Source organism: Mobula hypostoma, chromosome 14, assembly GCF_963921235.1.
Source record: "Mobula hypostoma chromosome 14, sMobHyp1.1, whole genome shotgun sequence".
In the NCBI taxonomy this organism is placed as follows: Eukaryota; Metazoa; Chordata; class Chondrichthyes; order Myliobatiformes; family Myliobatidae; genus Mobula; species Mobula hypostoma.
The window spans coordinates 31,765,846-31,782,415 of record NC_086110.1 but is presented as its reverse complement, the minus strand read 5'-3'; the positions used below and the strand labels follow the sequence as shown (position 1 = coordinate 31,782,415).

General features: G+C 40.0%; 1 protein-coding gene across 1 annotated transcript in view; it reads left to right on the top strand.

The window, feature by feature from the left end:
* Positions 1–16,570, top strand: part of nkd1 (NKD inhibitor of WNT signaling pathway 1) — a 98,002-nt gene that overhangs the window by 39,095 nt on the left and 42,337 nt on the right. The window contains exon 4 of the mRNA XM_063066892.1: positions 7,074–7,131. Coding sequence (XP_062922962.1) covers positions 7,074–7,131 — 58 coding nt within the window. The remainder of the gene's footprint in view (positions 1–7,073; positions 7,132–16,570) is intronic.

The window sequence follows — 16,570 nt, the reverse complement described above, 5'->3', positions numbered from 1 at the left end:
TTGGTCATATGTTCAAGAGAGTCTTCAGGAAGTATAACTGTGATACCTGTACAAACCTAAGAAGATAGAAACTAAAATAGTAGTAGTAGTAGAAAGCTGCTGGGAACATATGGTTCTGAATTCTAAATTTCTATACCAAGCACTTTCCCAAAGATGGCACTGGCAGTAAATGTAGCAAGTTATTTGATCCCAGTAGCAGATTCTGAACTATGGAGTCTTCAACTGCTTCCCATCAGCTTGTTCTTATGAATAGTTGGGAACGTGGCCAGTGAGATAAATATCATCAGACCCAGGGACAAAAATACGGCCAGAGCCTCATTTTTTGGAAAAAGTTCTACCCTAACTTTACCCACATAGATTCAAAATCCAGGTCAAAAAATTGTGACTCGTTGCTCATTAGCAGAGTATAAAGGTTCCTAACATACTTGGAGGATTTAAGGAAACAATGTAATGAATAAAAGCCATTGAGAGTTGAAATGCATAGACTCTTTCATCGTTTTAACCATATAATCCACTTAAGTCTCTGTGTTTGAAGTTTCATTATGTGGTGCATGGTCAAATTTTAATAGGGGCTTTAAAGTCTTAGAGCTTTGCATGGCTATCAGAAACCTCTGTTTTAACCTTGCTGTGCCACATCTGTTAACTTTTAGGGATTGAGAACCAAAATAGTGAAATCAGTTACAGACTAAAATTATACTTTGAGTTTTAAAAGATCAAAAAAAGGTGGTAAACCCTTACCTTTGTTGTAACGTTCTCTTTTGTAGACTTGTCCACAGGAATGCTGGATCTTTTAATCAGGATCTTTCTCTCATACAAAGTTGACGTTACTGAGCTAAACTGCAGTAAACAATCAGATCACAAGGCAATGTGACTTATGTAAGTTTGCAGAAGGGAATCCATTGGCATTTAGGACATATTTTATCAAACAAAACATATCAAGAAGATGAACTCAGCAAGACAGGCAGCATCCATGGAGGTGAATAAACAATCTGTGTCTTGGGCGAAGATCCTTCATCAGGACTTCAGGTTTGCTGAGTTCCTCCGACATTTTGTGTGTGTTGCTCAAAATTTCCAGCATCAGCAGAATCTCTTGTGCCAAGTTTCTTTATTTCAAAGATTTTTGATAGCTAATATGATCCTACCAAAGGAAAATCAGACAACTCAGGTTGAAATTGTCCGGCACCTGAGAAGGTATATTAAACCATTAACATGTGGTCGAGCTTGAAGGACTGAAGAAATCCCACTGCCTGATTGTGAGTTAGCACCCTGCAATAAAACCTATTGCTTACAGGTCTCCAACACATTATGTGAAAGAGATCTTGTCTTACACACACAATTCTGTAAATTGGCAGATCAGGTTGCGAGGTTTGTGATGGTCCTGAAAAGTGACCCCATCTTTCCGTCTCCCAATTCCTGTCCACAAAGCCACCCTCCCCAATGTGTAACCACACCCTGGGCTCAGCTGGCTTTCCGAACAGGTTCTCAAGACCTGGCTCAATGATGACAAAGTGCCCAGCATCAGGCCCTCAAATCACCGTTGGCCCCTACACACTGACTGTTTTTTTTGCACCTGGCCTTTATCCATGTTTTAGACCTAAGACTTTAATTTTGGTCACTGCTCAGGTAAATACGTAAACTAACTGTCTTATTTTCTGTTTGTATCTACAGGATCACAAAAAGCAGTAGCTGTTACACGAGGCGACATTAACGTCCTTGTGTTTCATTTTTGCGTAAAGTGGGAATTCTGTACATAAGTCTTGTTAAGAAATCTTACTGGAATATGAAAAGATACAAAGTGTGCTCTGCTGTTCGGTGCTTGCATGTAGCCGAGATGGATTTAACTGTTGTAATTTCATCCTTCACGAATAGAGGCTTTAAGTCACAGTATCCGCACTGCGTGCTTCTTGAATCGTCTCAGAACTGAAATGTATACACAGTGTCACTAGTTTTTCCATGATCCTATTAATAAACACTGACTATTGATTTAAATGACAGCCGCGTACAGTTCAAACATTAAAGAATCCAGGTCAGATCACCAACTTGCACATTTGAGTGCTGACCACCCAGTGAGAGGAGCCCGTGGGCCCAACCGAAAGCAACTGTACAAAAAAAATCCTAGTAGTCATATCAGTGCTGATGTTTCTGTGGATCTCACTCTATCTCTGGGCTTGCTTTACACACTGAATACAGACTTGTTTTTGATCCTTTGTCATGGATGGTGCATGTTGATGTAAATTACTGATATCCTGGTTGTACTGTGATCAGGGCAGGGTGAGCAGGAGGAAGTGCACTTGCTGCTAAATGTCATCTGATGTAATGTGCCAAATGGCTGGACTTACTCTTGTGCAAAATGCATTCGGCTCTCAGTTAGACTGATGCCTAATATTATCTTCCTGTATTTACAATTATAAATTACAATGCAAACAAAAAATGACTTGCACGGAAAGGTTTATTGCAACTGAATAACATATTTGCTTTTCTTTTGTTAAACTAAACAGGATAACAATGTCTTATTTATAGTCCTTTCCTATTTCATCTCTTTTTTCCTCTCAGAAAAATGAGTCTGGTCCAGTCCAACTTGAGGCCAGGGTCTTGGATCTTTTCAATGCCAACTTGACACAAATCCAACCCATGTAGGATTCTTTTGGTCTTGATTTTATAGACAGGCTCTCAGAAACATTGTCAGAGGATGCAGTTGCTATTAAACCCATTATGTCTCATATTTGCCCAGATGCAAAGGAGTGTTAATTTATGGTGGCATTGTTGAAGCAGAAGAGCAAACTAAAGTAAACCTGGATCTCTATAGCTCAGCCACTCATAGGATAAATTCACCCACCTGGATACAACTGCAGTTTCTTTTCTTTTCTGTGATTTCATTGGTGTTGAGGTGATAGTTTCCAAGAACATAAGGAGACCAAGAGAGGTTCCCCTTCTTAAGCTCTGTTCTTTATTCTCACATGAGGTAACTGGTTGAAAATACCATGGCTGGTTCAGATTCAGAGTACTAAATGGCATCATCAGGAATCTCTAAAATATAGTGCAATGAGTCAGTCATGAACAAAGAGATTCCTAGTTCACATTCATGTTTCAATTAATTGGATTGGGATAAGTACTCTGGGACAGAAATTCATCTTTGGTCACCAGCACACAGTAGATGTTAGAATTAATGGTATCAAGCATTGTGAAGGAAAACAATATGCAAGTAATATTCTAGTATCCACGAGTCAGGAGTTAGCAGTCCTTTAACAGCCACTGGCAACATCACGGTGGAAATGTGCAATTCATATCCCAGTCACTGACAGTTTGAGATTAATTTCACAATATGCAAATGCTTATTAACCATTCAATTGATTTGAATTTCAATTTTTCAAAATGACTTTTCTCCTTGTAGGACAAAGGGATTGGAGACAGCGAGAGTAGGAGCTTTAGTGTATCATTAGTGGTAAATGGATCTTACAGGAACAGCTACATTTTATGTGTCACTTCCTAAATGATTACTTTGACTTGTTTGAGACAAATGCACTTTAATAATTGTGAGTAACATGGCACTCTTTGTACTTTCATACTTACTGTCCTGGTGAGTGTTGCTTCTACATTTCACAATTGGCAATTTGTCTGTAGAGGTGTTTATGGGAGATACGGTACTAATAAATTCTTACATAGCAACAGAATGGCCACGTGGGTTTATTGTCTGCCAGCTTGAAGAGGAAGTATTGTTTTGTCAGTAGTTTGGTGGAAACACTTAGTCTGTTCCTTTCCCGGATAGTTGAACATATTCACAGCCTTCGATGATCCAGTCAGTGGAATTTCCCATGGGATATGAGAACATGTTTTCTTGTTTTATGGAATTTTGACAGTGGTCAGTTTATTTACTTCAGATTTTGAACAGATCATCTGCAGAGAAGGGAGAAATGTTGTACTTCACCTCCTCTCAAGATTTTGGTGTGATGAGCACATATTAATCTATCTAGCAGTTCTCTTCCTCTATCTTGCTCTTCTTCTGATGGTACTTGTGATAGCTAGAGTTTTCCTAAAATGTAGATGACCATTTCAGTTTAAGGTTTTAAACATAAGTTTTAGTCATAAACAATGCAGAAGGTTGACAATGGTCTTGATGGATAGTGTAGCAGGCTCAATGGGTCCAGTGGCCCAAGCCCACTTGTGAGTGGTGTTGATTGTTTCCAAGAATTGTGAAAAACCTTGGAGCCATTGCAACATCTGCTCTCAACATTGCCTCCACTCTCAGGGATAACCCCAAAGTGAAATTCACCGGAGTAGCCCCAAGCTAATGGTGCTTGCCATTTTAATGTACCATCTAACTCCGACTCTGACTTCTGCATGATTACATCAAAGCCCAAAGCAAACTCAAGGAATAACAGCTCTTCTTTCTTCTGGGCACATTGCTGTCTTCCAGAACTAAGGTCAAAATCTCCAACTTTTGGTGGCTGTCTGTCTCCTTCAGTTTATATCAGAAATGGCTATTCTTATCGTCATATAGGTTCAGTTTTTTCCTTTATTCTATTCAGTTAATCGATTCTTCTGGGCACATTCCAGAGCCTCATAATTATAATACAATATACAAAGAAGCTTAATGTGCTGATATTGCTGGTTAGGGACAGGCATAGAAAGGGGAGCTGACTCCAAGAGTAGACTTGGAAAAAATTAGGGGATTGAAAGGAGGAGGTGTGATGGTATTGGGTTTACTGACTACAAAGTTCTAAATTCAAACGGAAACCTTAAATCCTATCGGATATAAATAGCCCCAAGTACATTTGTACTATGGGGAGATTATACTGTACCTACGCAATCTTCAAAAACTAGTTCACTTCCCTGTTTATTCTCCACAGTGAGATTAGCTACCAATATGCAATATTCAAGCAGTGTGTCCCCCTTCCCCACCAAGGAGAAGATACTTCCAGCTAATGAAGTTGTTTAAAATGCAGTTCATTTATTTACATAAATACACATTTAAATCCAAACAACATCCATAAAACATATTTAAGACACACACAGAGTATTTCTGTCTTAAACATTTCCAAATTACAAACCCTTAAAACACAAACCATTTCCAAAACACAGGTACAATTCCTATAAACTAACAAGACATACCAACGATGCAGATGAGTGGACTCTAGTTCACGCCATTTTTCTTTCATGCCTTTTGATGTTCCTTACCCCATTCCTAATAATAAGCCCAAACACCTCTTTACATTTATAGTTTCTTACAAGTTCAAAGTAAATTTATCAAAGTGCATATGTGTCACCATGAACAACTTTGGGATTCATTTTCTTGTGGGCATACTCAATAAATCTATAGAATAATAACCATAGCAGTATCAATGAAGCACTGCCCAACTTGGGCTTTCAACCAGAGTGTAGAAGAGAGAAAAACTATGCAAATACAAAAAGAAAGAAATAATAAAAAATAAATAAACAATGAATATTGAGAACGTGAGATGAAGAGTCCTTGAAAATGAGTCCATTGGTTGTGGGAACATTTAAATGAAGTTGAGTGGTTATCCCCTTTGGTTCAAGACCCTCGTGGTTGAGGGGTAATAACTGTTCCTGAACCTGGTGGTGTGAGTCCTGAGGCTTCTGTACCTTCTTCTTGATGACAGCAATGAGAAGGGAGCTTTTCTTGGGTGGTGGGCGGTCCCTGATGATGGATGCTGTTTTCCTGCCACAGAATTTCATGCAGATGTGCTCAATCATTGGGAGGGCTTTACCCGTGATGCACTAGGCTGTATCCACGACTTTTTGTAGGATTTTCCATACCAGTCTGTGATGTAGCCAGCCAATCGACTCCTCACTAGACATCTGTAGAACCTTGTCCAAGTTTTGGATGTCATGACGAATCTCCATAGACTCCCTAAGGAAGTACTTGGGTGATTTCCTCAGATAGCCTTTTTACACAAATGGTCTAAAAGTTTTTGGAGACATGGATCCCAGCTGCTCACAATTAATGCTGTAAAGCTAGCTTCTCTGAGTACATAAAACTCCACTTATTAATAGATTAATTCTCCATCTGGTCTGCAAGCTTCCTTGAACAAAGCAACTTAGCAAGTGTTCCTGTTTGAGACAAGCCAAATGAAATAACCCATTGTTCAATATTGCACCTCTTGAGCAGCAATAAACAAGGTGCAGTAGTCTAGCAGTCTGCTCCATAGATTGAGGTTGTTTGCAAAGCTATGTTTTCAAACTCCAAGCTGATTACTGCTTGCCATTTACATTTCGAGAACTGGAAGGCTGGATCCCATTTACGATCAGAAGTTAAACAAAGGATATAATTGAAAGCTTGATCTTACAAGTGACAGTTGCTGTGTTTAGAAAGCTAAGTTTGCGAAAATGAGGCCCTCTGGCCCACAAAGTGAATATTGATCACAGTGGAAGGATAGGCAGAGGAAAGAAACATCTTAGAGGTAACCAAAATGAAGCAATTTTTCCTCCGAGGAACCCCGGGTATGTTTTTTTTAAAAAAAACTTTTATTATTTGGATCAGGATTACTGCTGTCTTCAATGTAAATTTAGCCTTTCCCAATTCTTCTCCCTATTGTATTCCACTCTCCTACTTGTACATGCAACGTTGTCGTGATTTTCTGCAATGATCAGAATCAAAATGAAAGTGACTGAAGTCGCCTCCCTTACTCATAGTTTTTGACACTTTTCATGTGGGTGAAGCTTGAGGAAGAACACATTCTGTCCTAGTGGAAATTTGATGCTCTTTGAGTTTTAGTCCAGAATTGCTGTGATAAAAACTTAACAATAAGCAATTGACTGTTGCAGGATCAGTCTCCTTCATATTTGCGTCACAGAAGGTTGCTTTTTCCACTGTGAAACTGGACATCTATACGTTAGATACATAGTATAACCAAATGCTTGTCAAGTGATTGCCATTTAGAGCATTCAGTACTTGCAATATGATGTGTTTTGTGGATTTGATTGTTTTTACAATTATTGATCTGTTATAAGAAAAGTGAATTCCTTATTTATGTACAGAAAATATCATTTAAAATTATACAAAATTATTTCATTGCTATGCTTTGAAATTAAAGTAACTGGCATTTGTATTGCAGGGGTCGACCGGTGAATTTAGCAGAGAAGGATACAGTGAAGAACTTTATCCTTTAGAAGGTAATGATCAACACTTATGTAAGAAGAAATAGCTTTAGTTTTTTTTCTGTTTTTATTTTATTGCAAATCCTGTTTGTAACATAGTTACTGCTTTCTTCAAGTGTTCTGAGATGACAGTTCACTTGTACATTGCACGGAGATGTGAGGAATTAATAATTTTTGTGTATTTATTTGCATTTTTTAGAGAACAATTAAAATCTGTGGAAGAATTAGCAGTGCTAAATCCAAAACATGCATTAAAATGTATTTTGGTTCAAGGAGCAACGACGACACAACGGTATTTCTGTGCAGATCCTTCCAGATTAAAAAGGGGTTGGGTCTGCATCAATTTTGGCTCTGTTATCAATTCAGTCATCATCTTTATAAATTGATCCTTCACTGAAGATACCTTTTCTTACTAAATAGCCATAGGAAAGATTATAAGTACTGATCTAGAATAAATCAATAGATTTTGGGGATTAAGTTATATTCTACATTATGTTTTTTCTAATAATCAGATAATATTATGTGACTGGAAAGTTTTATCAAGCTCTTTTATCACTGTAAAAATACAATCATTGTTAAACACAATTCAGTTTTTTAAATGGGCATGTTTTAATATTGGACTTGAATTGATGAAGTTGTATCATATATTTTGATTATTGCCGGAACTATGAATTTATTTTGATGGATGCATTGCTATGGCTGCTTTAGCTAAATATAGTTGAGTCAATATTTTAACAGCAGTGTGTAATTTGGAAGTTATAAGTTTAATGTTCTTTTATCCCTGGTATGTTCAACACTCAGATCTTTACTGCTTTGAACAGTAGCTTTATTGTAGGATTAAGCATATCCCTGCAAACAGTATAATTGTGAGCAGAGGAACTGCATTTGTAAATATACCGAGGCATGAATTCTAGAGAAATCTAATGGCTTCAGAATAGCTGATAACGGTATGCAAAAAAATTAAGTACTCAAGGATAGTGGCTGCTTACTTATTAAAGCAGGTATCTAAGCTTTCTTTGTTCCCTGACCCTCTTCTCCATTTGATTGATAGGTGCTTTTTTATGATTAACAAATAAAATTCCTGTTTTCATCCCACGTTTTTTTTTCTCTTCACCTTGGGACTTTGCTTGTTCATGGCATTACTCTCTCCTCACATGTGCCCATTAATTCCACTTCCTCCCTCATTCTCCCTCAACTTGATAACACTCCAAGTTCTGCTCTGGGCATCTTCATGGGCTTCTATTTACCATTGCCTCCACACGCTTCATCAACATCAATTTTATTTTCCCTTTCACCCTTTGCTTTCAATGGTTTCTCCTCTTCACCCCCCCCCACCCAATTCAATTCAATCCAGTTTCAACCCCCCATCCCCCCGCCCCAACCTCACTTTTCAATTTCTCCCCTATCTTAACGCAACAGGACAGTGGTGTCCCAGTTGTAATGACGGAATGTTGTCACTGTGAACAGGAACTCACTGTTAGAAATGGCAGCAAACTGAACATGCTGACCAAGTCATCAAATCATAACTGGATGGATGGATGCACATTTAGTGGTATTTGGCCTTTTTCTGGTTTAAAAAAAAACAAGTGGGAAAATAAATTCTTTATACAGAGCCTCCAGTTCCTAATTTCACTAGTGATGGTTGAAATAAGCTACTCCTTTGGAAGCAGCCACAACATTGCTGCTGCCATTAGAAGGGAGATTCAGGAACAGTTATTACCTTTCAACCATCAGGCTCCTGAACCAGAGTGGATAACTTCACTCACCCTAACAATTCTAAAACTTCAGGACTCCCTTTCCAGGACTCTAAACTCATGTTCTCAATATTATTTATAAATTATTAATTTATTATTATTTTGTTTTCTTTTTTGTGTTTGCAGTATTTGTGGTCCTTTGCACATTGGTTGTTTGTTCTTGTGTGTAGTTTTTTTCATTGATTCCATTGTGTTTCTTTGTATCCACTGTGAATGCCTGTAAGAAAATGAATCTCTGGGTAGTATATGGTGACACATAAGTACTCTGGTAATAAATTTGCCGTGAACTTTGGGTAAAAATTACCTTGGCCATTGATCAGAACTGGCTCACTCTCCAAAGATGCTGACAGACTTGCTGACAATTGCAATTCAAAATTTTGATTTTTATTCTGTTCAACTGAAAAAATTCAATCAATAATATTTCAGAAATCACAATGTAAGCAACCAGATAAACTAAGAAAAGTTGCATCAACAATGGAAGCAATATCTCAGAACACCGAACAGTGCTTCCTCTCAAAAGGTGCAGCAAAAATCTGAGTCACGGGAAACTATGGTTAGAACCAGGCTCTTTGGTGCACTCAGTCTGTGCTGAACCACTTAAGTTTCCTAGTCCCATCAACCTGCACCCGGGCCATAACCTTCCATAAACCTCCCATCCATGTACCTATCCAAACTTTCCTTAAAAGTTGAAATTGTAATTACATCCACCACTTGTGCTGGTAGCTTGTCGCACATTCTCACCACCCTCTGGGTCCCCATAAACATTTCCCCTCATGTTCCCCTTAAACAGTTCACCTCTCACCCTTAACCCGTGACCTCTAGTTGTAGTCACGCCCAGCCTCAGTGGGGGGAAGACCTTCTTTCATTTACCCTTTTCCTCATTATTTTGTATACCTGAATCAAATCTTCCCTCAACCTTCTACATTCTAGTAATAAAGTTCTAACCTATTCAGTCTTTCCTTCTAATTCAGGTCCTCCAGACCCAGCAGTATCCTAGTATATTTTCTCCATTCTCTTTCAATATTACTTGCATCTTTCCTGTGGGTAGATGACTAAAACTGCACACAATACTCCAGATTAGGCCTCATCGGTGTCTTATACAACTTGAACATAACATCCCACCTCCTGTACTCAATACTTAGATCTACGAAGGCCAATGTGCCAAAAGCTTTCTTAATAGACTGATTTACCTGTGATGCCACTTTCAATGAATTATGGCCCTGTATTCCCAGATCCCTTTGTTCTTCCGCACTGCTCAGTGTCCTACCCTTCACTGATTGGTTCTTCCAAAGTGCAACACCACACTCCTGTCTGCAGTAAGTTCCATCTGCCAGTTTTCAGTCCGTTTTTCCAGCTGGTCCAGATCCTGCTGCAAACTTTGATAGTCTTCCTTGCTCTTCACTGCACCCCTAATCTTGGTATCATCTGCAAATTTGCTGATCCAGTTAACCACATTATCATCCAGATTATTTATATAGATGACAAAAAACAATGGGCCCAACACTGATTTCTGTGGCACACCACTAGACACAGGCCCCAAGTCAAAGTGGCAAGCATCTACTACCATTTTCGGGATTCTCCTGCAAAGCCAATGTCTAATCCAATTTACTATCTCATCTTGAATGCCTCCTTGACCAACCTCCCATGCAGGACCTTGTCAAATACCTTGCTGAAGTCCATTGTAGACAGTATCCACTGCCTAACATTCATCAACTTTCCTGGTAACATCCTCAAAAAAAAAAGTACAAGATTGGTTAGACATGACCTATCATGCACAAAGTCATGTTGACTATCCCTAACCAATCGCCGTCTATCCAAATAGCTATATGTCCGATCTCTTAGAATACCTTCCAATAACTTTCCCACTATTGAAGTCAGGCTCACTGGCCTATAATTTCCTTGTTTATTCTTGGAGCCTTTCTTAAATAACAGAACAACATTAGCTATCCTCCAATCCTCCAGTACCTCACCTGTTGCTAAGGGTGATTTAAATATCTCTGCTAGGGCCCCGCCAATTTCTGCACTTGCCTCTCACAGGGCCCGAGGGAACACCTTGTCAGACCCTGGGGATTTCTCTACCTTAATTTGCCTCAAGATAACAAGCATCTCCTCCTCTGTAATCTGTAATATTTTATTCTGACAGGCACTTGCATGATTTGAATTCTCTGAAGTCGCCTTGGTCTGCAAAAATCTCAGGCAGCATCTTTCCTAGCTCCTTCCACAAAGAAGGAAATGATAAATAAACTGAAAAAAATCTGCTTACAGCTTCTCACCTTCTCTCATTGAAGCCTCTCCTCCTCGTCTTGAAGTGCTGAAGCCTCAAAATCCTCGATTTAACACTGTCTACTACACCAAATAACATCAACACATGCCCCTGCCTTGTATTAATTTGCACGTGCTAATGAATGGCAAATTCTGGCTGCTGTCTTCAAACGCTGAATCTCCCTTAAAGTGCTGCTTTTTAATGCACACTTACTGACCTGCATGAGTCTCTCCTTTTCTTGCTCCCGATCTCTGATTTGCTGCTGTTAAAAATGTGAACAGAAGGAAGAATTAATCGTATAGTCGTATATTGACTGAAGAGTTCGCAAGTGAGGTTAATATGAAGCTGATCACAGAAAATATATCACAGAAAGTCTGGACAACCTCAAAAGGTTGCAAGCATTCAGAACAATAGACCCCCCCTTCCCCCATGACTCATTTAATAGGTTAAAGAAAATAGAATATGAATTAAAACTAGAGGTTGCTAGCTGTTCAGAAGTCTTTTAATTTCACTTCATATTATTAGCTTTCACTGTTCATTTTATAATTAACATAAACTCAGTGGTCTCAGAATCCAGTCATAAAACTCCTATTCAAATTGGATTTAAGTTCCTGTTGAATACCCTGTCGTGCTCTGCTCATGTCCGATAGAAATGATGGTAGTGGTGATGATGTTCGTGATGTTCATGTCTCTGAACAAATCGACCTACGTGCCCTTCATACAGCAGGAACGATGGCAAATCCCTCACATGTTCCTGTCCTATCACTCTAGAAGAAGACTGGAAGGCTTTATACACTTGGTGACAAGATAGTCACAGGGGTAGAGGTCATTGGCATATAAGGGCTCTGTGAGATCTTGTTCTTTCCAACCTTCCCAGCTGCTCCTGCCACCAGCGTATCTTTGCCCAGAGTTTTGGGAGATTTAACTAAGTGCTTGCTGATGTCCTGATTGCGTAGTCTTTGCTATAATTCCATCATCCTGTTGTATGAAGAATGGCCAAGGTGACTGTATCCTGGATCGATGGTTTGAGACCTCCTGTGGTCACCATACATGACTTCAGGTTCATGGGAGCGAGATCTGGTTTGATGAGAACTCTTCACAGGATTTCCTTTTCAAGAAGCCACAGGAGATGAGTATTTACATTAGGCTGTATCTCAAGTAAAGTTGTTATATTATTTTTTGTTTCATTTTTGTGTATTCTGCTTTCAGTTTTTTTTCATCTGGTTCACTCTGGTAACATGGGCTGCAAATTTTCCAGGACTCTCTCTGCATTCACAGCTGTCCTAAACAGTTTATTTCAAGCCGCTCTGTCCCCCTTGCACCAAAAAAGCAGCAGAGTTGGAAATGGATGCTCATTTAGTGACAGAAAGCAGCCACAGAAAGATTAATGGCTTTGATTGAAATGGAATAGATATTTCCCTAATCAACAACAGCTGATGAATTCCATTGGCTGACATTAAAACCTACTATTTCTTTTCTTTTTTCTTTTTCAATTTTATTAGTTTCAACATCATACACATTACAAAAGTAAGTACAGAGCATTTGGGATTGTATTAATTAATAATAATTATAAAAGTTTACAGTCAGGTAACACATAGTAAACATCCCAAAATCACACAGATTAACAATAAAATATATAAAGAGTATACATAAAATACAAAAATATCATAAAAAAAAGAAAAAGAAAAAAAATCCCCTAAAAAGACTAATCTACCTAAACTATAAGAAAACTAAGGGGAAAAAAAGAAAAGAAAAGGCTATTATGATACCTCAGATAGAACCAATAGTGTCGCCACCTCCGCTCCTCTCCCCATATATTGAATTCACAAAATAGATTTGGCAAGGGTCAAATTACATCATGTGGAAATATTGAATAAATGGTCTCTAAGTCTCATCAAATTTAATAGATGGGTCAAAAATGACGCTTCTAATTTTTTTCTAGATTTAAACAAGATATAGTTTGAGAGAACCAATGAAATGTAGTTGAAGGACTAATCTCTTTCCAATTCAATAGTATAGATCTTCTAGCCATTAGAGTAACAAAAGCAATCATCCGACAAGCTGAAGAGGTCAAATGATGTTTTTTTTATCATTGGAAAACCAAAGATGGCAGTAATAGGATGAGGTTGTAAATCAATGTTCAAGACAGTGGAAATAATATCAGAAATATAGTCCCAATATTTCTTCAATAAAGGGCAAGACCAAAACATATGAGTTAGTGAGGCTATCTCAGAATGACATCTATCACATACAGGGTTTATATGAGAGTAATAACGAGCTAATTTATCCTTAGACATATGAGCCCTATGTACAACTTTACTTTTTCAAAGAATGCATGTCGCTTTGCCACCAGGCAGCAAACTTAATGAAGTCTTCACCTCTAATGGCCTACCCTGAAGAAAATACCAAATATTCACTGTATTTAGTCTTCTTAAATTAACCCTAACTTTGCATGTGGAATCAAGCACCATCGAGGCTGCAGTGTTTAGGCAATATATAAATACAGTGGATTGCAGTTAATTGGGCTGTTGGTTAATCAGGGCAGCAGCTGAGAAAATAGCCAGGGTTCCCTTCACTTATTTGGGATACTATGCTGCTTTATTGGGGGAAAAAGATCATTACTGAACAGTTTCTAACTAGTGTCAGTTGCGAGCACTTGTGTCGCCATTAGACAGTATACCATGTTTAGAACGGACAGATTTTAAATAGTGTTAGTTGCATGTGTTTATGTTCAAAAAGTAATGATTTTTGTCACTGATAGTTAGGAGAAATAAACAGTAAGACAATTCAGAATGGTTTTGCTCACTGCAATTTCAAGCATTGAGGTTTAGAGATGCCAGAAGTGGCCAGGAATGAAAATGAAACAATTTCACTATGTCAACAAGTGAGGAACTATGAAGAATTTAAAGGTACAGGAATCATTTTGAATATTACAATGAAAATGAAGATTTGGAGGACGCAATCATCGTATGAAGGCATTCCAATATCTGCACTAGGTGTTCACACTGGCTTTGTTCATTAATGCCAATCAAAAGAACATGGCAGTGTCCACTGGAGGAATTCCTCTGATTACTGTAAGGAACTAACACAGTTTTATAGTACCATAGTAGGATTGGCAATGTTCTAATTTGTTCTGTATTTCATTTAAATACATAAATTGTTAATCAGTTAAACAATAGTTTGTCTTTTTTATACCTTTTAAACTATTTCCATGACACTTTGGCCAATTGGAGCAGCAGTTTAATTGGGCCAAAATGTACTGGTCTCAATGTGTCCCAATTAGCAGAATCCACTGTGTACAAAAGTACACATGCCCATGAAACAAAGAGAAGTTATTGCTGATTTTGGAATAGAATCAAGATATCATAACTCCGCATACATACCTTGACCTGAAATGTTGACATATGCTGTTCATCTCCCGAAGCACTGCATGACACCCTGAGTGCTTCCAGCTTTCTGTTTTATACTCTATCGGCCATTGTAGAAAATACAAGAGGCATGATGCAATGTGAAACATTGAATTATTATCAGTCAGTAGTGGTGGATACACGTTCTTCTGGAGCAGTCGCAGCAGCGCTGAACGACGAGAAGCAGGCGTGGGATTTGCCATCAATTCTATCCTCGCCCGTAAACTCACCAAGCACCCAGAGAGCATCAACGACCGCCTGATGACACTTCAGCTCCCACTTGCAAACAAGAAGAGTGCTACGCTGATTAGTGCCTACGCTCCCACCATGACCAACCCAGATGACATTAAAGACAAGTTCTATGAAGAACTCGATGTCCTCATCTCAGCAATCCCACAGTCAGAGAAGCTCATCGTTCTCGGGGACTTCAATGCCAGAGTAGGGACAGACTACCAAACCTGGGAAGGGATCATTGGAAGACACGGCACTGGCAAGTGTAACAGCAACGGCCTTCTGCTCCTCAAGACATGTGCCACACACGACCTTGTCATCACCAACACCCTGTTCCGCCTACCCACCCGTAAGAAGACGTCATGGATGCACCCACGCTCGAAGCACTGGCATCTGATTGACTACATTATCACCAGGAAGAGGGACAGGATGGATGTCAGAGTGACGAGAGCCATGTGTGGTGCTGACTGCTGGACCGACCACCGCCTCATTGTGTCCAAGTTCAGGCTTCGCATTCTGCCCATGAGAAGACCCCAAGGGCAGAAGACTGCAAAGAGGCTGAATGTCTCCAAGCTGAAAAGCAGCAGGGTTGCAGAAGAATTCGTCGATGACCTTGAAGGCAGACTGCCAGACACACCACAGGAAGACAGGACCAGCGTTGAGGAACAGTGGACAGCCTTCAGAGACGCTGTCTACACTACCGCCCTCGAACATCTTGGACCAGCAACCCGAAGAAACCAAGACTGGTTCGATGAGAATGATGAAGAAATACAGGCACTACTAACGGAGAAACATCAACATTACAGAGCGCATCAGAACGACCCCACATCGCTAGCCAAGAAAGATGCCTTCACCAACGCAAGAAGAAAGGTGCAGAAAAAACTTCGCGAGATGCAGGACAGCTGGTTCAGCAAGAAGGCCGATGAAATCCAGGGCTATGCAGACAGCCACGACATAAAGTGCTTCTACGATGCGCTTAAGGCTGTATACGGACCCCAGTCCTCCGGCTCCTCACCCCTCCTCAACGCAGATGAGACGCAGCTGCTGACAGAGAAGAAGCAGATTCTGGATTGGTGGGCTGAGCACTTTAACAACGTCCTTAACCGCCCTGCCGACATCAACGACGAGGCCATTGCCCGCCTGCCCCAGGTAGAGATCAACAAGAACCTCGACACCCTCCCCACAGTAGATGAAGTCAGGAAGGCAGTGAAGCAACTCTCCTGTGGCAAAGCGCCAGGACCCGATGCAATCCCTGCTGAGGTATACAAAGCAGGAGGCCCTGTCATGATGCAAAAGCTGACTGCATTCTTCCAGTCCATGTGGAAAACGGGACAGGTCCCGCAACAGCTGAAAGATGCCAGCATAGTCCACATCTACAAGAGGAAAGGCAACCGCCAGTCTTGTGACAACCACCGAGGCATCTCCCTCTTGTCCATTGCGGGGAAGATTCTGGCCCGCGTCCTGCTCAACCGCCTTCTCCAACATCTTGAGCAAGGTCTGCTCCCAGAAAGCCAGTGCGGCTTCCGTGCTGAACGTGGGACCGCGGACATGATTTTTGCTGTGCGCCAACTCCAGGAAAAATGCCAGGAGCAACACAGCGACCTCTTCGTGACCTTTGTCGATCTAACCAAGGCTTTTGATACGGTCAGCAGAGAAGGCTTGTGGAAGATCATGGAGAAGTTTGGCTGCCCCAGCAAGTTCATCACAATCGTCCGGCAGTTCCTCGACGGTATGATGGTGAAAGTTCTGGATGACGGCAACGAGTCGGAGGCCTTCCCAGTGACAAATGGCGTCAAACA